We start from the raw sequence: 24,856 nt of genomic DNA, 5'->3' as shown, positions 1-24,856 counted from the left end.
GAGTCATCTGGCAAAAATGTCACTTTGTCTCCTGTATTCAAGGCTCCCATTCCACCAGATATTGTGAACTTTGTTCACACCAACTTGCACAAAAACAACAGACAGCCCTATCTTGTTAGTGAATTAGCAGGTCGTCAGACCAGTGCTGAATCTTGGGGTACTGGCAGAGTTGGGTCTCAAATTCCCAGAGTTTGAGGTGGTGGGACTCACTCTTTTGGCCAGGGTGCTTTTGGAAATATCTGTCATGGAGGCCACATGTTTGCACCAACCAAAACCTGGCACTGTTGGCACTGTAGAGTGAACACAATCCAAAAAACAATATGCTATCTGTTCTCCCCTGGCTGCCTCTGACTTACCAGTGCTGGTCATGTCTACAGGTCATCATATTAAGGAAGTTCCTGAACTTTTTTTGGTGGTCAGAGATAAAGTTGAAGGCTATAAGACAATCAAGGAGGCTGTTTTGCCACTTAAGAAACTTAAAGCCTGGAGTGATACAAAAAAGGGCTATGCCTCTCAGCAAATGAGAGCTGGCAAGGGCAAAATGAGAAACCATCGTATCCAGCGCAAGGGACCCTGCATCGTCTGTAATGAAGATGATTATATTGTCAAAGCCTTCCGAAACATTCCTAGAATTATTCTGCTTAATGTAAGCAAACTGAACATTTTGAAACTTGCTCCCGATGGGCATGTGGGACGTTTCTGCATTTGGACTGAAAGCGCTTTCTAGAAGTTAGACAATTGTGTGGCACTTGGTATAAAGCTGTTTCCTCAAGAGTAACTGCAATCTTTCCATGCACAAGATGATCAATACAGACCTTAGCAGAATCTTGAAAAGCCCAGACATCCAAAGCCCTTCAAGCACGTTGCAGGAAGATTCATCGTAGAGTCCTGAGGACAAACCTCCTGGAAAACCTGAGAATCATGTTGAAGCTAAACCCATATGCAAAGACCATGCTCTGCAACACCAGGCTTTGCCAGGCCAGCAATCACAAACTCCAGGTGGATAAGGCAGCGGCGGCGGCGGCGGCAGCAGCAGCAGCAGCAGCACCAGCACCAGCAGCACCAGCAGCACTAGAGGCCAAATCAGATGAGAAAGGGGGTTGCAGTCAAGAAGCCTGTGGTAGGGAAGAAAGGAAAGAAGGTTGTTGTTTTTAAGCAGGAGAAACCTCTGGTGGGAAAAAGGGCAGCAGCTACCAACCAAGACATCAGTAGCTGAAAAAAAAACCTACCACAGAGGAAACGAAGCCTGCTGCATGAGCTTGTTGGTTTATTCCATAAAGGTCAAATAATTTTGGACAGCTTATTTTTAATAAAGACCTGATCAGTGAAAAAAACAGTGATTGCTCATGGCAGGAAGCTTTTTGAACAAATCCTTCAGAGCTGTAGTATGTAATCTCTGAATTATTCAAGGGGAATTATGCCATATTTTCTCAGTTGGGAGAGTAAGGTATTTTCCTGAAGATTCTGAGGGCGTTTGCCATTATGAATGTGTTTTGGTAGGGTTTAACTTCTAAAATTAAGAGTAGTTGAATGGCTAGAGTGGTTTAGTGGTTAAAGAAGATTGGCATTATTCCTTTAGTAATCTTTGTATCTTCATGGTTGATGGAAATAATACAATTTGTGCCTCGCATTCCAGTGATGCCTGGTTATTGTTTGTACTGTTCTTTCTTTCCTTCTTTTTTTTTTTTTTGAAGAGCAAATGATGTATTTGTTTGGCAGATCAATAAGATTTTATTAGGTATGTGATTTAACTTGTTGTAGCTTGTTTCACTTGAGCCTAGTAAGGACTTCGACGGAGATTAAAAAAAAATAATTACTCTCAACTTCCACCTACCATTTTATCAGTCTCTAGAGCAATGTTTCTCAACATTTTTGGCTGTGGTTCATCGTTCAAGATGTATTTTACATTGAGACCCAATACACACGTAAGTATATCGATATCTAAAACAAAAGTTTCATGAAATAATACTTACCCTTATTAGGTGCAGTGCAATCTGCTCGTTTCTATTTTATTCCATTTTATTTAATTGCAAGATGTTGATGTTGGCCTAGGAAATTGATTCTGTGACCAGTGTATTATGAATTGCAGTTAAAAATACTGTTAGGATATATGTTCATGAAATTTTAACTCAGGCTTTAAAATATATCCCAAGTCTTACTATATCTCTCTGCTCAACTATTGCCCTTGGCTAAGCCACCTTCATCTCTCTCCTAGACTTCTCCAGTAGCCTCCTAATTGCATTCTCTGCTAACTCTCATCCCCTGCCATCACCTAGCTCTGTTCTTTTAGCTGTCTAATTGATGCTTTTAAAATGTTATTCTGGTCATGTTGTCTTCACTATTACTTTCTTTCCCCCACTTTCATTTATTGTGTTAAAATACACATGAAATTTACCATCTTAATCATTTTAAGTATATAGTTCACTGGTATTATATACATTCATAATGTTATGCAACTGTCATCACCATCCATCTCCAGAACTCTTTTCAGCTTGTAAAACGGAAACTCTACACCCATTAAACAAATAAGTACCTATACCCTCCTCCTCCTTCCCCCTGGAAACTACCCTTCTACTTTGTGTCTATGATTTTGACCTCTCTAGGTACCTCATATAAGTGGAATCATACAGCATATATAACTTTTTGTTATAAATTTAGCCTATGTGATTTTTAAAAAAGTTTATATAATGTTTTACATACAAGTTAAAAATTAAAGTAGTAATCATCAACCTCAGACATCTAGAACAAGTTATACCATGGAGCCTTCCTGCTCAGCAGCATTGAGGCCTGGACTGCCTTGTTTCCTCTTCCCTTCAGATTGGCAGAAGTGATGACTTCTCTGGACTTGTAATATTTTTGTTCTTTGGTAAGTGAATATGAGGAGAGACTTGACTTTTTTGTTTTTTTTTTGAGACAGAGTCTTGTTCTTTTGCCTAGGCTGGAAGTGCAGTGGTGCGATCTTGGCTCACTGCAACCTCCACCTCCCAGGTTCAAGCTATCCTACCACCGCAGACTCTCAAGTAGCTGGGACTACAGGCATGCGCCACCACGCCCAGCTAATTTTTTGTATTTTTAGTAGAGATGGGGTTTCACTATGTTGGCTAGGCCGGTCCTAAACTCCTGACCTCAAGTGATCCACCCCCCTCAGCCTCCCAAAGTGCTGGGATTAAGGCTTGAGCCACTGTGCCCAGCTCAAGAGACTTGGCTTTATTTATTTATTTATTTTTGAGACAGAGTCTCACTCTTGTTGCCCAGGTTGGAGTGCAATGGTGTGATTTTGGCTCACCACAACCTCTGCCTCCTGGGTGATTCTCCTGCTTCGGTCTCCCGAGTAGCTGGGATTACAGGCATGTGCCACCACACCCGGCTAATTTTGCATTTTTAGTAGAGACAGGTTTTCTCCATGTTGGTCAAGCTGGTCTCAAACTCCCAACCTCAGGTGATCCTCCTGCCTCAGCCTCCCAAAGTGCTGGGATTATAGGCGCAAGCCACCACGCCTGCCTGAGACTTAGCATTTTGAAAGACAAGATAACGTGCTGAGCCAGACAGCTCAGAATCCTCCGCATCTATTTTATTATTGGCTTTTGGAAAAGGCATTATGGTTGTATGTATGGAAAGGCTGACTTGGGAGTCATGATGTCTGGGTTTTCCTGGCTTTGCCACTTACTTATTTGGAGACCTTGGGCAAATTGCTTACAACCCTTCTGAGCTTTAGTTTCTTAGCATCTGAAACCATTGGACACTTTAGATTTCTTCAAACCCTAAAATTTAGAAATTCTATCATGTTTTTGACAAGGTTTTGAGACCTTACAAGAGTCTGTTTTTCTGTTCTGCCATCCTGATTTTTTTCCCATCTACTGTAATCTGAATGCTTAGAAGAAGGACAGTAAATTTTAATCTGTCACACTCGATTATTGTGATGAAATAATCCCAGAATTGTGATTATAAAATAGTCTGGACATACAAAGTACTATGCAGATGACAAATACTATATATACCACATGGGGATGAAAACTGGAGATGAGCACCTCGTCCTGTGCACTTTCTGTGAACTGCTCTGTGGTTATGATCTTATGATCCACCTAGAGTAGTGGTCCCCAACATTTTTGGCACCAGGGACCAGTTTCGTGGAAGACAGTTTTTCCATGGACTGAGGCAGGGGGGCAAGGTTTTGGGATGAAGCTCTTCCACCTCAGATCATCAGGCATTAGATTCTCATAAGAAAGGTGCAACCTAGATCCCTTGTATGTGTATTTCACAATAGGGCTTGTGCTCCTGTGAGAATCTAATGCTGCCTATGAGAATCTAATGCCGCTGCTGATCTGACAGGAGGCAGAGCTCAGGCCGTAATAGTTGCTCCCCACTACTCAGTCCTGCTGTGTGGCCTGGTTCCTAACAGGCCATGGACTGGGGGTTGGGAACCCCTGACCTAGAGAGTCTTTTGATTCTGCTTTACTGTGCTTTCCTTGAATTGCAAGTCTGATTACTTGCAACATTCTCTTTGTATTATGTTTTGTGGCTTGAGTGTGCCTAATACAGCCAGAGGTAAAGCTGGGGAATTGTCCTCTTCTTTGGTCTTGAGGCACTTCTGCAGGAAAATTTAGCTTTAGAAAAGATAAGGTTACCAAAGTTCTGACTGCCTAGTTTGTGAGCTGGGCCCCTAGTGTCATCATAGGGAGCTATGGTTTCATTATTACACATTTTGTTTTTCACTAAATATCATAGTTTTTTTCTCTGAAATGCTAATGAGCTGTCATGTGGCTATATTTGCCTTCAAGTTACTGGGAGGATTGATAGCGTCTGTTACAGGCAAAACAAAGCTCTGTTCTTTTTAATCAGGGAAGAATATTAGTAATAGAGCTCTTGTGTAGCTCTCAGGCTTTTCAGGCTCTTTCATAGCTCCATTTGTTAAAGACTTTTTACTTTATTTTGCCTCATTTGGCAAAAGACATGGATGTGCTCTAAATCTATTAGCTGCTTCACTCCAATGAGACTCTTAACATTGCAGTACCTGAGGGCACTGTTCAGCTCACCCCTGTGTACTCCTGGCCAGATTGCCATCAGCCTTTTTTTCATACAGAAAGAACCATAATGTGTATACTCTGTCTCTATAACATAATGAACTGAGTTCTGGGCAACTTTAATTGTAACCTTAAAGGAGCTAATGGTATTCATATGTTAGGTAGGTTTACCTTGATTTTTGAACAAACAGTGCAGTTTCCCAGGGAATCAAAGTTAGACTGCTTTACATTGTAGAGAAGGGTGTGTGTGTGTGTGTGTGTGTATGTGTGTATAAAGTTAAAAGCTTTGTCTGTGGCTGTATGGAAGGAAGTAACCTTGGGAAGTTTTTTTTAGACTATGAATAAGAGCAAATTGATGAATTTTTTTGGGAAGAGGATTAAAGCAACTCATAGGAATTCAGCACCCTGATGTATGTCATAGTGCTAAAATTTGCTTAGTGTTAAAGTCAGATGGCATAACGTAGAATTACCATTTGACTAGCAATTCCTCTCATCATTATATACTCAAGAGAATTGAAAAAATATACCAACACAGAAACTTTTACATGAATATTCATAATAGCATTATTCATAATAGGGAAAACATGGAATAGTCCAAATGCCCATCAGCTGATGAGTGGATAAATAAAATGTGGTATAGCTATAAAGCTGAATATTATTTGGCAATGAAAAGGAATGGTGTACCAATAAATGCTTCAACATGGATAAACCTTGAAAACATTATGCTAAGTGAAAGAAACCTGTCATAAAGGACCACATACTGTATGATCCCATTTATGTGAAATGTCCAGAATAGGCAAATCCGTAGAGACAGAAAGTAGATTAGTAGTTGCTGAGGGCTGGAAGAGAGGGGAGTGGAGAGTGACCACTTAATAGGAATGGGATTTCTTTTTAAGGTAAAGAAGATGTATTAGCTAGTAGTGATGGTTCCACAGCTTTGCGAATTACACTAAAATCCACTGAGTTGAATACTTCGAAAGGGCGAATTTTATAGTATGTGAATTATATACCAGTAAAGCTATTATCTAACAAGTAAGACCAAATTATCTGTATAGGTAAGATACCTGTCTTTTTTGCTGAGTAGAGCTATATGAAATTCTGATACATGGGATGTCTTGATTAAAGATATTCCGTATCATCATTTATCTAAAGGCTTATGTCAACTTGGAAATCATAATTGCAAAGAAAACTTTTTTTTCCTATTGTAGGATTAAATGTTAGATGTAAAATTCCATAGTGTCTGACTCTGTGGATGCACAGAAGAAAGGAATAAGTTGTATATATATTATACATATTATAATCTAGAACTAAAAATATTACAGAAGGGAAAGCCCATATACCTAATAAAACTATAAAGTTGGCTCTTTCTCAAACAATGGGATACTATTTTACACACTTAAATTTTGCAAATATTATAAAATCTCATACTACCAATTGTTAACAAGGATATGGGGAAAGAGAAACCCTAATACACTGCTGATGGGTGTGTAAATTGAGCTCTGTAGAAAGTTTTTGGCAAGATTTTGTGAAGGTGATGAATATGGCCTATGAACCAGCAGTACAAAATATACATCTTGTATGTATTTTGCATAAATGATGAACCTTCCATTTATGCAAAAGGAAACATGTACACGTGTTTTAATTTCATTTATATTTGTGATAGGAAAAAATTTGGAAGCTACAGAGAAATGGATAAGCGAGCAGTGGCATTTTAATGCAACCTATTGCTCTAGTACAGTCAGAATGGACAAATCAGGTCTACATGTGTCAATATAAATACATCCTGGAAGCATTATGTTGAAAAAAAAGCAAGTGGCTTGGCATGGTGGCTCATGCCTGTAATCCAGCACTGAGGCTGAGGTGGGAAGATTGCTTGAGGCCAGGAGTTCAAGACCAGCCTGAGCAATGTTGTGAGAGCCTGTTTCTATTATTTAAAAAAAAAAAAAAGAATAAAAATTAAAAGCAAGTTACAAAAAGTTAAATGTGATACCTCTTATGATCATTTAAGACAAAATAAAAACATGCCTATAGTCCCAGCTACTTGGGAGGCTGAGATGAAAGGATGAGACGGGACAATTGCTTAAGCCCAGGAGTTCCAGTGTAGCCTGGACAGCATAGTGAGACCCCATCTTTTAAACAAACACATCAGTCAATCCAATACTGTGTTGTCTAAGGAAAACATATGTATGCTGCAAAATTGTTTTAAGATGTGGATTAAAAGAAGCTATATTACCTTCAGCAGGATATTTACTTCTGAAGGAGAAGACAGGACAGTGGAATGAAGAGGGAAACTTTCAACTTACTTCCAATATTCTCTTTCTTAAAATCTGACGCAAATATGGCAGTATGTCATAAATTGTTATATTTGGGTTTATCATTTCATTTTTCTGTATTTTAAATAAACTTTCATAATTAAAAATTAGGAAAAGTCACCAGGCATAGTGGCTGACACCTGTAATCCCAACACTTTGAGAGATCAAGGCGGGAGGATCGATTGAGGCTAGGAGTTTGAGACCAGCTTGGGCAATGTAGCAAGACCTCATCTCTACAAAAAATACAACAACTAGCTGGGTGTGGTGGTGCACGCCTGTAGTCCCAGCTACTCAGGAGGCTAAGGTGGGAGGAATGCTTGAGCCCAGGAGTTTGAGGCTGTAGTGAGCCGTGATGAGGCCAGTGCTTTACAGTCTGGGTGCCAGAATGAGACCCTGTCTCAAAAAAGGAAAAGTGAAAAATAATCACATGGGTGAGTTTAAAAAAAATAATTGGGCTTACATATTTTTTTTACATGTTTCTATATTTGCTGTCCTAAAAATGATTCATCCTAATAGTCATTAATGTTGGTTTTTGAAGAAGTACAATGAATGTGGTTCATATGTTGTGTTTTTATTATAAAATCACCACTTGTCCATATTTTATTTTTTCCTTGCTCGAAAAGTGCTTGATTAACACAGTAATGTTACACAGTAACACATGAATGAATTCTTACTAAAAGTGCATGGGTTTTTATGTTTTATAGTTAGGACTTTGGTTTCCCTCTATAACAGCATTTGTGTCTTTTTTTTTTTTTTGAGATGGAGTTTCGCTCTTGTTGCCCAGGCTGGAGTGCAATGGCGCCGTCTTGGCTCACTGCAACCTCCACCTCCCAGGTTCAAGAGATTCTCCTGTCTCAGCCTCCCAAGTAGCTGGGATTATAGGCGCCCGCCACCATGCCCGGCTAATTTTTGTATTTTTAGTAGAGACGGGGTTTCACCATGTTGGCCAGGATGGTCTCGAACTCCTGACCTCAGGTGATCCACCCACCTTGGCCTCCTAAAGTGTTGGGATTACACGGGTGAGCCACCGCGCCTGGCCAGCATTTGTGTCTTTATTGGTTGTGTGAGAATACTGCCTGCTAAGTATTATACTGCCCTCTTTCAGATGTTCTTTATACATACTTTGATTCTGAGGAAGGCTGTAAACTAGTATGATACTGGCAGGTGCTTACCACATTGTTGGATGCCTTAGAAGTTTATTGTTATGAACATTATTATTTTTAATAAATGTTTACTGTGTATAATAAGAAAGTGTAAATTACTAGATGGAAGTATGCTTTTGACAAGCTTCTTGGAGACAGGGTTTTTAGAACTGAAGAATGGAGTGAGGGATAGATTATGACAATTATTATAGCTATTCATCTTAAATCTTAAGAGAATTAGCAGAAGATATGCGTGCCTTCACAAGACGTGGAAATTCCTTAGCATTCATCTTTAAATTAGCAGACTTGGCTATGGGTATTTTCCCTGTTAACATTAGTTTCCTTTCTGCCATTCTTCTTTTTAGAGTTGGAGTCTCACTCTGTTACCCATGCTGGAATGCAGTGGCATGATCACAGCTCACCACAGTCTTGAGCTCCTGGGCTCAAACTATCCTTCCACCCCAGCCTCCCAAGTAGCTGAGATTATGGGCATGCACCACCACACTTGGCTGCTTTTTATTTATTTTGTTTTTTATTATTTTAGTTTTTTTGAGACAGGGTCTCACTCTCACCCAGACTGAAGTTCAGTGGCACAATCTTGGCTCACTGCAGCCTTGACTTCCTGGGCTCAAGTGATCGTCCCATCTCAGCCTCTCTAGTAGCTGGGACCACAGGTGTGTGCCACCACACCTAGCTAATTTTTGCATTTTTTTTTGTAGAGCTGGTGTTTCACCATGTTGCCCATGTTTCTCGAACTCCTAGGCCCAAGCAATCCGTTTGCCTCAGCCTCCCAAAGTGTTAGGATTACAGGTGTGACCCACAGTGCCTGGTCTCAACTGGCTACTTTTCTAAAAAAAAATTTTGAGAGAACGGAGTAGGGTCTCACTACATTGCCCATGCTGGTCTTGAACTCCTGGCCTCAAGTGATCCTTCTGCCTTGGCCTCCTGAGTCGATGAGATTATAGGTCTGAGCCACTGCGCCTGGCCCTTCTGTCATTCTTAGAGGAAAGGATGTTACATACCATCTCTTCTGTTTAGTATAGATTAATGTTCTCTTCTTGGTTTCATTTTCTTTTTTCCTCCAAGAAGTTACTGAGTACTGAGTTTTTTTACATTTTAGATTGAGTTTTCAAGTTTGACTTTCCTCCAGAGCAGTGTTTTTTGAACTGCCATATGTGGGTGGGAGTGAGTAGTGTTATTGAAAAGATCATGAATTCTGGCCGGGCCTGGTGGCTCACACCTGTAATCCCAGCACTCCGGGTGGCCAAGGTGGGTGGATCACTTGAGGTCAGGAGTTCGAGACCAGCCTGGCCCACATGGTGAAACTCCGTCTCTACTAAAAATACAAAAATTAGCCAGGCATGGTGGCACGTGTCTGTAATCTCAGCTACTTGGGAGGCTGAGGCAGGAGAATTGCTTGAACCCAGGAGGTGGAGGTTGCAGTGAGTCAAGATTGCACCACTGCACTCCAGCCTGGGTGACGGAGCAAGACTCTGTCTCGGGGGAAAAAAAGATCATGAATTCTCAGGAGTCTTACCAGACAGTGGTTTAAAAAGATCAGATGTAGGCCGGGCGTGGTGGCTCACACCTATAATCCCAGCACTTTGGGAGGCTGAGGCGGGTGAATCACCTGAGGTCAGGAGTTTGAGACCAGCCTGACCAACATGGAGAAACCCCATCTCTACTAAAAATACAAAATTAGCCGGGCTTGGTGGTGTATGCCTGTAATCCCAGCTACTCGGGAGGCTGAGGCAGGAGAGTCGCTTGAACCTTGGGAGGCAGAGGTTGCGGTGATCGCACCATTGCACTCCAGCCTGGGCAATAAGAGCGAAACTCTGTCTCAAAAAAAAAAAAAAAAAATCAGATGTAGATTGAATAGGGATGTTTTTCTCTGTGTCTGCCCTTTCCTTGTACCTACCTTGTGAAGGCATGTCAGAGATGGGTAGTGCCCCAGAGACGTTTAGAAGTGGTCACATAAACATGCCATGTTTGAAGCGAAAATGGTGGTTTATTTTATGTATTTATCTTGTTGCATTTGATTATTATCAAGTAAAATGGTTAATGTCTATTATGTACATAACATCCTTTAAAGTTGTGCTTTCCTCTCATTCCAAAATGGAGTCTTTCAAGTTGGAAATACACTCATATCAGGAATATTTGGGATTCTGAGCTGTAGTTTTCTGTTCAGTCTCATTATAGTCTTTTTTTTTAATTAAAAAAAATTTTTTTTTTTTAGACAAGGGTCTTACTCTGTTACTCAGGCAGGAGTGCATGAGTGCAGTGCAGTGTCACTATCACGGCTCACTGCAGCCTCGACCTCCCAGGCTCAAGTGATCTTTCCACCTCAGCAACCCAAGTAACTGGGACCACAGGTGCTCACCACAATGCCTGGCTAATTTTTAAATTTTTTGTGGAGATGAGGTCTCCCCATGTTGCCCAGGCTGGTCTCAAACTCCTGGGTTCAAGCTATCCTCCCACCTCAGCCTCCCAAAGTGCAAAGGGCTGGGATTACAGGCGTGAGCCACTGCCTCCAGTTAATTTTGAAAATTTTATAGAGATGAGTGTCTCACTATGTTGTTCAGGCTGGTTATGAAGTCCTGGGCTCAGGCCATCATTCTGCCTTGGCCTTTCAAAGTGTTGGGATTACAGGTGTGAGCCACCATGCCCGGCCTCATTATGATCTTAATGATGACAGAAAACAAACTACTTTAGGTATACATTATATTGGAGGTTTTTCCTAGTAGCTGTTTCGTATTTTTAAAGATACACTTAACATATTGAAGATAGATATCTGTTGGTGTAGAAAGTTTGCGTATTTTCCCTAGTCCATTTTTGGGACAATTTGAAGTTTAAGCCAGAGTCTGAACTTGGAAACATAATTTCGCTTCCTAAAGGGGTAATCTAAGGAATTCCAGACTTATGCCACGATTTAGAATCCCTTGCATTATCCCTTTAAAAGGTGGGAAAAGTAAATTTATGGTGTAAATTGAACAATTTAAGGAGATGCTAGGATTATCAGCATTCACTTAAAAGTTACTGAGTTATTAGCAGCATTCACCTAAACGTTACTGAGATGAATAACTTAAAATAATTTCATTCATATACTGAGATGAATAACTTAAAAATAATTACATCTTTAGGCTGGGTGCGGTAGCTCATGCCTGTAATCCCAGCACTTTGGGAGGCCAAGGCAGGTGGATCACCTGAGGTCAGGAGTTTGAGACCAGCCTGGCCAACATGGCAAAACCCCGTCTGTACTAAAAATAAAATAAATTAGCTGAGTGTGGTGGTGCGCACCTGTAATCCCAGCTACTTGGGAGGCTGAGGCAGGAGAATCGCTTGAACCCACGGGGTGGAGGTTGCAGTGAGCCGAGATCATGCCACTGTACTCCAGCCTGGGAGACAGAACAAGACTCTATCTCAAAAAAAAAAAAAAAAAAAAAAAAATTTACATCTATACATATGGTGCCAAGATGCTATGTAAGAATACTACAAAAATATCAGTTGAATATATTTAAATCAGAAAAAAATGCTTAGTGTTTGTTGAGCTCTTACTGTCTTAGCATTGTTAGTGCTTCTCATGTAGTATGTCACTCAGTCCTCACAGTTAACTCGTGAGAGTTGTTCTTATACTCATCGGGATAAATATTAGGTTGGCAAAAAAATAATTGCAGTTTTGCTATTGAAAGTAAAAAACCACAATTACTTTTGCACCAACCTAATAACCTATGGTCATATACCCTCGTAGTAAGTGGTGGTGTTAGCTTGTAAAATCAGATGCTTTGACTAAAATAATGGTGCTGTTCATCACCATATTGGCTGAAGAAAAGTCACCATGGATTGTTTATATCACCTGAATTTCAAATAGTTGAGCTATGGAGATATACAGGTTGTGAAAGCTTTTTGATTCAAAGATGTGGAACAGTGTGTCTTTTAACATATACCATTTCACTTTTTACTGCTACTCGCCTGGAAAGCAAATAATTTTTTAAATATTTGACTCATTTTATGAAAGATTTTTTAAATTTAAAATTTAATCTGAGTATAATATTTTTCTGAGAAATACCTGAGCATATCTCAATATTTTATATCTAAATCTAGCATTTATATTTTATCTTAGAACTTTGACTTATGTAGATCTCTGTGAGGTACTAATTAAATTCTACAAATATTTACTGAGCATTTGAGTATCTTCTCTATGCAAGGGGCTGAACGAGCTGGTTGAGAACAAAACGGGGAAGGGAGTTAACGTTTATTGAACACCTGTTAAATTTTAGATCTTCATCTCATTTAATCTGTATAGTAACTTTGTTAGTAGGTACAATCCTCATTTTATACCACAGGAAACTTAGGCATGGAGGAGTTAAGCTCTCATCACCTAAATGGCAGTTCTGGAATTTGAACCTAAGCCCATGCTACTTTTCTAACACACAATACTGCCTCGTGTGTAAATATAAATTGGGTTCCTATTTCTAGCTTATAGTCTAGTCCAGGAGTTCACAAAGTGGAGTCTGCAGATGGACTGCTGGTGGTCCCTGATTTCACTTTTGGTTGTCACAAGTTCACAACTGTAGTCATTCATCAGTATTCATGGAGGATTGGTTCCAGTACCCCTGCTGTGGGTACCAAAATCCATGGACGCTGAAGTCCCTTATATAAAAAGGTGTAGTATTTGCATATAATTTACATCCTCCCATATACTTCACATCATCTAGATTATTTATAATAACTAATACAAGCCAGGCATGGTGGCTAACATCTATAATCCCAGCACTTTGGGAGGCTGAGGCGGGTGAATCTCTTGAGGCCAGGTGTTGGAGACCAGCCTGGACAACATGTGAAACCCCGTCTCTACCAAAAAGTACAAAAATTAGCCGGCGTGGTGGTGCATGTCTGTACTCCCAGCTACTCAGGAGGCTGAGGCACGAGAATAGCTTGAACCCGGGAGGCAGAGGTTGCAGTGAGCCGAGATCACGCCACTGCACTCCAGCCTGGGTGACAGAGCAAGGCTCCATCTCAAAAAAAAAAAAAAAAAGAAAATAATAATAATAATAACTAATGCAGTGTAATGCTGTAGTTGTTATACTGTATTGTTTGGGGAATAATGGTAAGAAAAAAAAGTCTGTAAATGTTCAGTATAGATGCAGCCATTCACTTTTTTCCATGAATATTTTCAATCCGTGGTTGGTTGAATACACAGAAGCAGAACCAATGGATACAGAGGGCTAACTGTGTTTTTATGATAATGTTAAAATGTTACTGCTTTTTTCACTGATGATGCAAAAGCAATGACCGATAAGACTGCTGGCACCTTAGCACAAGTTGAGAGAGTGGCACCAGACTGTATCATGGTCGTTGTTTGTTTTTACCACCATGCACTCACAGGAAAAGAAAAAGAATAGTTTAACTTACAAATGTCCCTGATGCAGAGACCTGTCATAGTGGCTTATCCCTGTAATCCCAGGATTTTGGGAGGCCAAGGCAGGAGGATTGTTTGAGCCCATGAATTCGAGACCAGCCTGGGCAACATAGTGAGATTCGCATCTCTATAAAAAAAAAAAAATCCTTGATGCAGTAGTAAAAATATTATTATTTTTAAATAGGTCTCAAACTCCTGGCTTCAAGTGATCCACCTGCCTCAGCCTCCCAAAGTTCTGGGATTACAGGCATGAGCCATCACACCCAGCCAAAATATTTATTAAATCTGAATCTTCTACTGAATATCTTTTTTTTTTTTTAAAGACACAGGGCCTCTCTATGTTACCCAGTCCGGTCTTGAATTCCTGGGCTCAAATGATTCTCCTGCCTTGGCCTCCCAAAGTTCTGGAATTACAGGTATGGGATTCTATGCCTGGCTCTCGTTCTTAAAAGTTGAGATATAAATCACATATTATAAAATTCACCTTTCAGAAGTACATAATTCAGCCAGGCACGGTGGTTCATGCCTGTAATCCCATCACTTTGGGAGGCTAAGGCAGGCAGATCACTCAGGGTCAGGAGTTTGAGACCAGCCTGGCCAACATGGTAAAACCCTGTCTCTACTAAAAATACAAAAATTAGCCAGGTGTGGTGGCACGCACCTGTAGTCCCAGCTACTTGGGAGGCTGAGGCAGGAGAATCGCTTGAACCTGGGAGGCAGAGGTTGCAGTGAGCTGAGATAGTGCCACTGCACTCCAGCCTGGGTGACAGAGCAAGACTCAGTCTCAAAAAGCAAAGCAAAACAAAAAAAACCCCAAAAATACAATTCAGTGGTTTCCAGTATTTTCGCAAGATTGTGCAACTGCCACCACTGTCCAATTCCAGAACATTTTCATCATCCCAAAAAGAAACTTCATACTCCTTCCCTCTCCCTTTTCTCTCTCTCCCTAACACCAGGTAACCACTAATCTACTTTCTATCTCTGTGGATTTACCCATTCTGGACGTTTCATATAAATTGGATAATACAATATGTGGTCTTTTGTGTCTGGCTTCTTTCAGTTAGCATAGTGCTTTCAGGGCTCATCCATGTTATAGCAAATTGTTATGGTTTGGCTGTGTCCCCACCCAAGTCTCATCTTGAATTGTAACTCCTACAATTCTCACATGTTGTGGGAGGAACCTGGTGGGAGGTGATTGAATTACAGGGGTGGCGGGTCTTTCCTGTGCTATTCTCATGATAATGAATGAGTCTCATGAGAGCTGATGGTTTTAGAAACGGGAGTTTCCCTGCACAAGCTCTCTCTTTGCCTGCTGCCATCCATGTAAGACGCGACTTGCTTCTTGTTGCCTTCTGCTGTGATTGTGAGGTTTCCCTAGCAATGTGGAACTGTAAGTCCATTAAACCTCTTTTCTTCCCAGTCTCAGGTATGTCTTTATCAGCAGCATGAAAATGGAGTAATACGCAAGTGTAACTACTTCATTTCCTTTTTTAAAAAAACAGCTTTATTGAGATAAAATTCACAGACTACACAGTTAATCCATTTCAGGTGTATGGATTTTTTTTTTTTTTAAGAGATAGGGTTTCATTGTGTTGCCCAGGCTGGATTACAGTGGCTCTTCATAGGCATGATTATAGCAAACTGTAGCCTTGAACTCCTGAGCTCTCTTGATTCTCAGACCTCAAACTTTCAAGTACCTGGGACTATAGATGTGCACCTCTGCACCTGGCAAAGTGTACAATTTGATGGTTTTTAGTATATTCACAGATACAACCATTGCCACAGTTTATTTTAGAACATTTTTATCACCTCAAAGAGAACGTGTACCATTTAACTTTTACCCTGCTATCTCCCTGTTCCCCCCAAACCAAAGAACTACTAATCTACTTTATTTCTCTATATGTGTCCCAATTCTAGACTTTATATGAATGGGATAATACGTGAACTCCAGTTTCTCTGCATCTTCACCAACACTTGTTATAATCTGACTTTTTGGTTTTACCAGTCCTACTGGGTGTGAAGTGCTATGTCACTGTGTTTTTTTTTTTTCATTATTTCCTAATGAATAGTGATGTTGAGCATCTTTTGATGTGCTTATTGTCCCTCTTCTTCTTCTTCTTTTTTTTTGACAGAGTCTTGCTCTGTCGCCCTGGCTGGAGTGCAGTGGCGTGATCTTGGCTCACTGCAAGCTCCGCCTCCCGGGTTCACACCATTCTTCTGCCTCAGCCTCCTGAGTAGCTGGGACTACAGGCACCTGCCACCATGCCCGGCTACTTTTTTTTTTTGGTCTTGTTAGTAGAGACAGGGTTTCATCATGTTAGTCAGGATGGTCTCAATCTCCTGGTCTCGTGATCGACCTACCTCGGCCTCCCAAAGTGCCGGGATTATATTGTCTATTTTTATATTTTCTTTGGAGAAGTGTATATTCAAATCCATTGCCCATTTTAAAATTTGGTTGCCTTGTTGTGTTTGAATTGTAAGAGTTCTTTATATATTCTGGATATTAATCACTTATCAGTTATATGATTTGTAAATACTTTTTCTCATCTGTGAGTTTTCTTTTTCACCTCTTGATATTATCCTTTGATGCACAAAACTTTAAAATTTTGACAGAAATATCTGGACCTCCTGTTTGTCTAGTTTTTTCCTTTGGTTCCATGTACTTTGTTTTATTTAGGAAGCCGTTGCCTAATTGAAGGTCATGAAGATTATACCTGTATTTTCTTGTAAGAGTTTTGCATTTTCATCTCTTACATTTAGATCGTTGATCCATTCTGAGATAATGTTTGTGTATGGTGTGAGGTAGGCAGTCTAACTTCATTCTTTTATTTTATTTTTTTTGAGGAGGGTCTCACTCCTGTCGCCCATACTGTGCAGTGGCACAATCAAGGCTTACTGCAACCTTGACCTTCCTGGGCTCAGGTGATCCTCCTGCCTCAGCCTCCTGAGTAGCTGGGACTACAGGCGCACACCACCATGCCCAGCTAATTTTTTTTTTTTTTTTTTTGTAGAGACAGGGATTCACTATGTTGCCCAGGCTGGTTTCAAACTCCTGGGCTTAAGCAATCCACTCACATCGGCCTCCCAAAATGCTAGGATTACAGGTGTGAGCCACCACTCCCGGCTCCACATTCTTTATTAGGATTATGTTCCATTATTTATGACCAAAAAAAGTAAAATAACACTGGCTTTAAAAATGATATAAGTCTATTTTTTGTCTTGTATAAAGAAGTCCAGAAATAGCCTAGGACTGCTTTGGTGCTCTGCAATATCAGAGAACTAGTTTTTTTCTGTATTTGTTGCCTTGCTATTCTCAACATGTGGCCTCTTCCTCGTAGTCTTAAGTTTGCTGCTTGTACTCCAACCATCTCATATACATTTCCAGCCAGGAGGAGGGAGAAGTGCCTAAAGAATAATGTACCCAATTCTTTTTTTTTTTTTTTTTTTTTGAGACAGAGTCTCACTCTGTCGCCTAGGCTGGAGTGCAGTGGCACGATCCCAGCTCACTGCAAGCTCCACCTCCTGGGTTCATGCCATTCTCCTGCCTCAGCCTCCCGAGTAGCTGGGACTACAGGTGCTTGCCACCATGCCAGGCTAATTTTTTGTATTTTTTTAAGTAGAGACAGGGTTTCACTGTGTTGGCAAGGATGGTCTCGATCTCCTGACCTCGTGATCCACCCGCCTTGGCCTCCCAAAGTGCTGGGATTACAGGCATGAGCCACTGTGCCTGGCCCCCAGTTCTTATAAGGACATTTCCTAGAAATCACACCTAATACTTTTATTCATGTCCTTTGGCTTGAACTAGTCACATGACCCCACTTAGCTGCAAGGGAGGCTGGAAAACATAGTCTTCCTTCTGATATGTATTTAGCTAAAACTTATGTATTCTTTTACTGGGAAGAAGGAGTGAGAGAGGATATTGGGCAACAACCTCCCAGGCCTGTCACAATGATCTAAGTGAGGTTCTTTTACTCCCTGCTGCTGCAGTTTTCTTCCCCGCCTCTCTCACTTTTCCAGTGAATTATTATTATTAAGACATGATTCAGGGTCCCAGGGTAGGGATCACCATATACCCAGGTTCTTCTTTACCATCCTGGGAGAAGGACAGAGGTGGGGTGGAGCCAGTTCAGATCTTCCCAAAAAATGTGCCTTCTGCCCATGGTCATCCCAGGCTGAGGCCCAGGGTATAGGGCAGAGAGACTTGTACACATGCTGGTACCATTCACAAACAGAGACATCACCCCCTTGTATGTATGTATGTATGTATGTATGTATGTATGTATTATGGAGTCTTGCCCTGTCACCCAGGCTGGACTGCAGTGGTGCAATCTTGGCTCACGGCAAACTCCATCTCTCAGTTTCAAGTGCTTCAGCCACCTGAGTAGCTGAGATTACAGGCAGCTGCCATCGTGCCCAACTAATTTTTGTATTTTTAGTAGAGACAGGGTTTCATCATGTTGGCCAGGTTGGTCTCGAACTCCTGACCTTAAGTAATCCACCAGCTTCGGCCTCCCAAAGTACTGGGATTACAGGCATGAGCCACTGCACCCGGCCATGCATTACCTCCTTTAGCAGTCGTTGCCTTCTTGAAGTGGTGGAGGTCCAGGTATTTCTGCCAGCCATTTCTGGTCTGGTTCTGGTTGGGGAAGCACCTGTCAAAAGGGGCAGTCCTGTAGTTCTTGATTTTGGTCTTGATGTCTTTTGCCATGGTGCAGTTCTCAGCTCAATGGCTACTCTCTGCTGTCTTCTTTTTTCAGAGACAGGGTCTCAGGCTGGAGAGTAGTGGCATGATCATAGCTCACTGCAGCCTCAAACTCCTGAGCTCACATGATCCTTCTGCCTCAGTGTCCCTGGTGGGACTACTGGTGTGTACCATTGCACCCACCTTATTTTCTGCTTCTTATTGATAGTCTGGTATATAAAAAGGCTCATAATTCTCTTCCTATTGTATTATTTTTTTCATGTTATATGCGACATCTGAGTTATTACATTCAGGTGGTTCTTCTCTTTTAATATGGATCACTAGTATTCTTCCTTTCTCCTTGATTAATTTAGAACCTTTCTATTTTACATAGGCTACCCATAAGGTATTTGAAGATTTTCATGCTGGTGTGCATTTACCTTTTCTTTTTTTGCTATCCACATCATGCTTGCTGCCTACATTAGATGCTTTCAAAATGTACAGCACTGACTGCTGACTAGTGCTGCTGTGTGTCTTAACGCTTTATAATTTACGGTAATTGCACTTAGATGTAGTTGTAATGTGTGAACTCCTGTAGTGATGTAGAGAACACTTTAGTTGTATTATTTACTTTGTTTGGAAAATGGATGTGTTTGCCTGTACTATGTGTTCCCTCATTGTTTTAAAGCTTTAAATATATAATTGTGCTGAGCTTAAAATGGTATTAAAATATCTGTTGCATTTTATTCGATCAAAAATTCTCAGCACCTTTTACAGAATATTAATTGGCTAAGAGTAATACTGTTTGAAGCAAGAGGCTGTGAAAGGAAGAATAATGAGCCATGACTAAGGAGCTGTTTTTATTTAAATTGTCAAGATTCGTTGTATTTCCAGAGGTTCTGCCTTGATCAAAGTCTTTAATAACCACAAGTAAGTGAAAATGCATTTTTAACACAAACTCTGTACCGTATTCCATGAAGGTAACTTGAAGAGCCATTGCTTTTGTGTGGTAACTGATCTTACCAGAGTAGATTAGTTTAATTAATAAGCTAGTTTTTATAATTAAAGTGTAATTGGAAGAATAATTCATGAACATGCTGTTGATGGCCTGAGTGTTTTCACTGGTGCTACAGTGCTGTCATCAGTGTGTGCATTGTCCTGAGAGTTCCTCATTGTGGCTCCGGTAGGTGCTTAGAAGCTTTAGGCTTGACCTCTTGACCCACAGACACATTTCAACCTTGAATATACACTTTCCTCTGAGTGTGTGTTGCTGTGTTTGGATACTCTTACTAAATTATGACAGGTTCTTTTTTTATGGCAAGATATTTTATTTCCAGTATTTTAAAAATATTTGCTCAAGAATTTAGGAAAATATTCATGGTTCATTTTATAAAGTAGGAGCATATTCTTGATCTATCCAGAGAGGATGTCATTGAGAAACCTAAGGATATGAGGCTTCTGGCACTGGAAAATAGGGCTATTCTTCAAATGCCCCATTGTCATGTGAAAACAAAGCATAATACTATAAATGTCTTCCTTTCCCCCAGACTACTGCCTGTCTTTATGCTAGGTGAGGTTTGTCTCAACAAGTTTTTCATTCCAAAGTTAATATTTTCAAAAATAGTCTTTTTAATATTATTCATACCTGAACAGAATTATTATTGTAGATTTTCTGTGTGGTAGATTTTCTTACTGTGGCAGGTTTTCTGTGGCCTGGCAACATTTCAGGTTGTCTAGGCTGATTGCTGCGTGGATTTTTGATGTAAGAGTAGAATCGACTGAAGAATTCCTAACTTGAAAATTGTCTCATAACAGATTACATAATTTTGTAGTTGAATACACAAAATATGTGCAGATGATCATATTTAAATTTATTCAGGTCTCTTATACGTAGCGTGTGGACTTCTAAATATCCGTCACTCAGTCTCTTAGAGAAGAACCCTCTAGAAGACAAATAGAATTCCACCTTTAAAAATTGGAACACATTTGAACACCATAGAAAAACGATTGAGAATCATAAGGAAAGCATACCTGTAGTGTTTGTGGGCATGAATAAAGTTCAAGGAATGTAATGAAGTCATCTTGTCAAAATAGTGCTTTAATTTTCAAGCAGCCTTTTTGGAGGTGGGGGAGGAGTTTAAGGCAAATTGTCAAATTTCTGTTAAATGTTTGCAAGAAAATATTACCTTGTAGTTAATGTCTCTACTTTTCAGAGTACCTTCTTATAAGACCCTTCATGATAATAGGACAGATAATAATAACAAATGTTTATTCAGAGCGACTTACTCAAGGTCACATCACCAAACTCAGTGATATATTAAGACACAGGTCAAAACAACATTATTACATTTTCATTAGGGGCCAGGCAGAATAGTAAATTATACCAAACTCAGAGTCAGGTGGCAGGCTAAGGTGAACAGCTCCCTTGTCATTCTTTCTCTACATACCTGCCAAAATGATTATTTATTTATTTTTATTTATTTTTTGAGATAGAGTCTTGCTCTGTTGCCCAAGCTAGGGTGCAGTGGTGTGATGTTGGCTCACTGCAACCTCCGCCTCGTGGGTTCAAGTGATTCTCCTGCTTCAGCATCCCTAGTAGCTGGGATTGCAGGCACTCGCCACCATGCTCCGCTAATTGTTTGTATTTTTACTAGAGATGGGGTTTCACCATGTTGGCCAGGCTGGTCTCAAACTCCTGGCCTCAAGTGATCCATCAGCCTTGGGCCTCCCAAAGTGCTTGGATTACAGGCATGAGCCACCATGCCCAGCCCTCAAAATGATTATTTAAAAAGATAAATCAGCCAGGCGCGGTGGCTCACACCTGTAATCCCAGCACTTTGGGAGGCCGAGGTGGGTGGATCACGAGGTCAGGAGTTCAGTACCAATCTGGCCAAGATGGTGAAACCCCGTCTCTACTAAAAATGCAAAAAAATTAGCCGGGTGTGGCGGCGGGCACCTGCAATCCCAGCTATTCAGGAGGCCGAGGCAGAGAATTGCTTGAACCCAAGAGGTGGAGGCTGCAGTAAGCCGAGATCACGCCACTGCACTCCAGCCTGGGCGACAGAGTGAGACTCTGTCTCAAAAAAAAAAAAAAAAGATAAATCAGATCATATCACTCCATTGTGTAAAACCTCCCAGTGGCATCCAGTTGTTTATATAATATACTTATGTCCATTCCTCTCGGGCCATGCCATTCATTTAGTTCCTTCAAGATACCAAGCTCATTCCTGCCTCATAGCTTTTTAACTTGCATATGCTGTTCCCTCTGCATGGCTGGCTGTTTCTTGTCAAGTTCAGACAGTCATAGAGGCATGAGGTCTGAAGCTTCACTGCCCAGGATCAAGTATTTAACCTCTCAGTGTCTCAGTTTCCTCAACTGTAAAAAATTATGGATAATTTAGGTAAATATACGTCTTAGTGTTGTGAAGATTGAATGCATACACATACAGTGCCTCATTTATAATAAGGGTTGGCTATACAAGTCTCATTCGGATATCACCTCCTCAATGAGACCTCTTTTGGTCATTTAATCTAAATTAGCCACCTGGCCCCCAGGCACATAATGCTTATAGTTATCTGAAAACTTTTTATTGTATATTTATTTTCATTTTTATGTCTCTCCCACTATAATGTAGGCCCAAGAAAGCGAAGATATTTTCTGTCTGTTGTACTCCCAGTGCCTACAACATGCCTCATCACTATGCATTTGTTAAGTGAATTAATGAAAGTCAGGTCTACCCCTTTGTTTTTTTTTGAAGTGGGGATCGAGTCTTGCTCTGTTGCCCAGGCTGGAATGCAGTGGTGCGATCTTGGCTCACTGCAGTCTCTACCTCCTGGGCCCAAGTGATCTTCTCACCTCAGCCTCCGGAGTAACTGAGAGTACAGGTATGCACAACCACGCCCAGCTAATTTTTGTATTTTTAGTAGAGACGGAGTTTCACTGTATTGGCCAGGCTGGTCTTGAACTCCTGATCTCAAGTGGTCCTCCCGCCTTGGCCTCCCAAAGTCCTGGGATTGCAGGCATGCACCACTGCACCCAGCCTACCCCAGGAGGTCTTCATGAGTTCCATAAGACTGAAAGGCAATTTATGTTGTTTAGTTAAGGGAAGATGTTCACATGTATACCTAACACACATGGTAGGGGCTTGTTGGGAATGGTATAGAGAAGTAGTCAATAAAAAGGGGTTGAGCCGTGGTATAAAATACATATTTTACTTTTTTTCTGTTTTCTTTTTTAAAATTTCTGTTTCTTCTAGCTGGTGAGTTCACGTCCCTATACATAAGCCCATGAGCTTACTTGTGTCTTTAAATCTGAGGACAGCTGATTGCCCCTCAGCATTATAAAGTTAGAACTTTGGCCAGGCGGGGTGGCTCATGCCTGTAATCCTAGCACTTTGGGAGGCCGAGTTGGGCAGATTGCCTGAGCTCGGGAGTTTGAGACCAGCCTGGCAACATGGTGAAATCCCGTGTCTACTAAAATACAAAAAATGAGCCGGGAATGGCGGCGTGTGCCTGTAGTCTCACCTATTCGGGAGGCTGAGGCAGGAGAAAGCTTGAACCCGGGAGACGGAGGTTGCAGTGAGCCAAGATCACGCCACTGCACTCCAGCCTGGGCGACAGTGCAAGGCTCTGTCTCCAAAATAATAATAATAATAATAATAAAATAAAGTTACAGCATTATTGAGCTTCTTCTAAAATAGTGTAAGTAGAAAGTGCTGATATGCAATTAGATACTCAGCGGTATTTGACAATTTTAGGAATCAGAAGGATGGTGAGGGGTGGTCCAAGATCCAGAGTAGGTGATCTGAGACTAGGAATTTATGAATTGTCAACTGAGTCAGGTTTGAAAGCAATATTATTATTTCCTTATATCTGTAACTCAGCCTCTTTCCTCTTTCTCAAACTCTTCCTACTTTTCTTCTGTTATTCTCTTCCTATTCTTGTAATCTTTGTTGTTTCTCATTGTCTTCATTCCCATGTATTCCTTCTCATGTACCTAATGGAAACCCAAATGACATTTCCATTATTGTTCTTTGGTCCCTCGACCCAACATGCAAAATCAAATTTATTATCTCCACAGATAAAATTCCTCCTCTTTTCCCTATTTCTATTAGCAGAATACTGTTGTAATGACTGCCCTGGCTTAAAACCTTTAGTAATTTTTGACATCTGTCTCTCCTCCATCCCCAACAATCAAACAGAAACACATTCTATCTTATATAAATCCTGTCTTCATTCATTATTAACTCGACAAAGATTTGAGTTCCTGTTCTGTGCCAGGTACATTGTATGGTCGTTCCCTTCTTTGTATTTAACTACCCCAATTCAGGATATCAACACATTATACTTTGCCTAATGAAGTAGCTTTGTAACCTCCCCCCACAACCTCATATTTCTTTTTTCCAATCCAGTCTAACTCTACTGCCATGTTAATTTCCTTGTACTTGAACCATGTGATTGGCTAAACTGTATTGCCCTTTTAGAACATAGTTCACATTTTCTCACATCTATGACTTTGTTCATTTAAGTTATGTCTCCAGCTTCCTGAGGGCAAGAACTTTGTTTTATTTACTGTAATCCTCAATACCCAGACAGCACCTGGCATGTAGTGGGTACTCAATATTTGTTGACCAGGTTGGTCTTGAACTCCTGGGCTCAAGGGATCCTCCCCGCTTGGCTTCCCAAAGTGCTGGGATTATGGGTGTGAGCTACCACACCTGGCCCTCTCTGGAAGCTTTTTCTGATCTTCTGTGTATTTATACCTGTGACAGAACCCTCTTTCCTTTTTTTTTTTTTCTGTATCTGTGCTGACTTTGTATATATGATGTGTTTGCTGTAAGGTTAATATACATAGTAAATTAACAAATATTTATTAAGTTCTTTTTTAATTTCAAGTATTGTATCTGGGTACTTGAGACAAAAAACCAGTAGAATGGAGTTCCTTTCAGTGAATTTACCATCTACTGGGAGATCAATCCATGATAATAGTAAAAGTAAGCAGTGATAAAAGCAATCTTGGGATGTTGTGGAAGCCTAGCCCATTCGAAGGGGATGGATAATAAAGAGAAGGAAGTAGGATGGGGAAGAAGAGGCAATTCTAGGCAGTCACAGTAAAGAGCCGCATAACCGGTACCAGTGATTAGAGTGTGAATAAAGGGGAATGGTGAGAAATGAAGCCAGTAGTGAAGGGGCCGGTACTGTTGTAATTGAAGAGGCAGTGTTATATTGTTACTGTTATCCTTTTTGTTGGGGGAAGAGGAAATATTTGGATGACTGATTCC

General features: G+C 40.7%; 1 protein-coding gene and 1 pseudogene across 3 annotated transcripts in view; both read left to right on the top strand.

The window, feature by feature from the left end:
* Nucleotides 1–24,856, top strand: part of MRTFA (myocardin related transcription factor A) — a 221,836-nt gene that overhangs the window by 49,465 nt on the left and 147,515 nt on the right. Inside the window, exon 1 of one of the 3 annotated variants that reach the window (XM_063603316.1) lies at nt 14,223–14,310. The exons of the other annotated variants lie outside the window; for them this stretch is intronic. Coding sequence (XP_063459386.1) covers nt 14,233–14,310 — 78 coding nt within the window. The 5' untranslated portion in view covers nt 14,223–14,232. Of the gene's footprint in view, nt 1–14,222; nt 14,311–24,856 lie in introns of those variants that run through there. 3 annotated transcript variants of the gene reach the window in all.
* On the top strand, nt 368–1,746 carry LOC103785423 (large ribosomal subunit protein uL4-like; annotated as a pseudogene).

Source organism: Pan paniscus, chromosome 23, assembly GCF_029289425.2.
Source record: "Pan paniscus chromosome 23, NHGRI_mPanPan1-v2.0_pri, whole genome shotgun sequence".
Taxonomy (NCBI): Eukaryota; Metazoa; Chordata; class Mammalia; order Primates; family Hominidae; genus Pan; species Pan paniscus.
The sequence above is the reverse complement of the archived record's forward strand: the minus strand, read 5'-3'. Positions and strand labels throughout refer to the sequence as shown.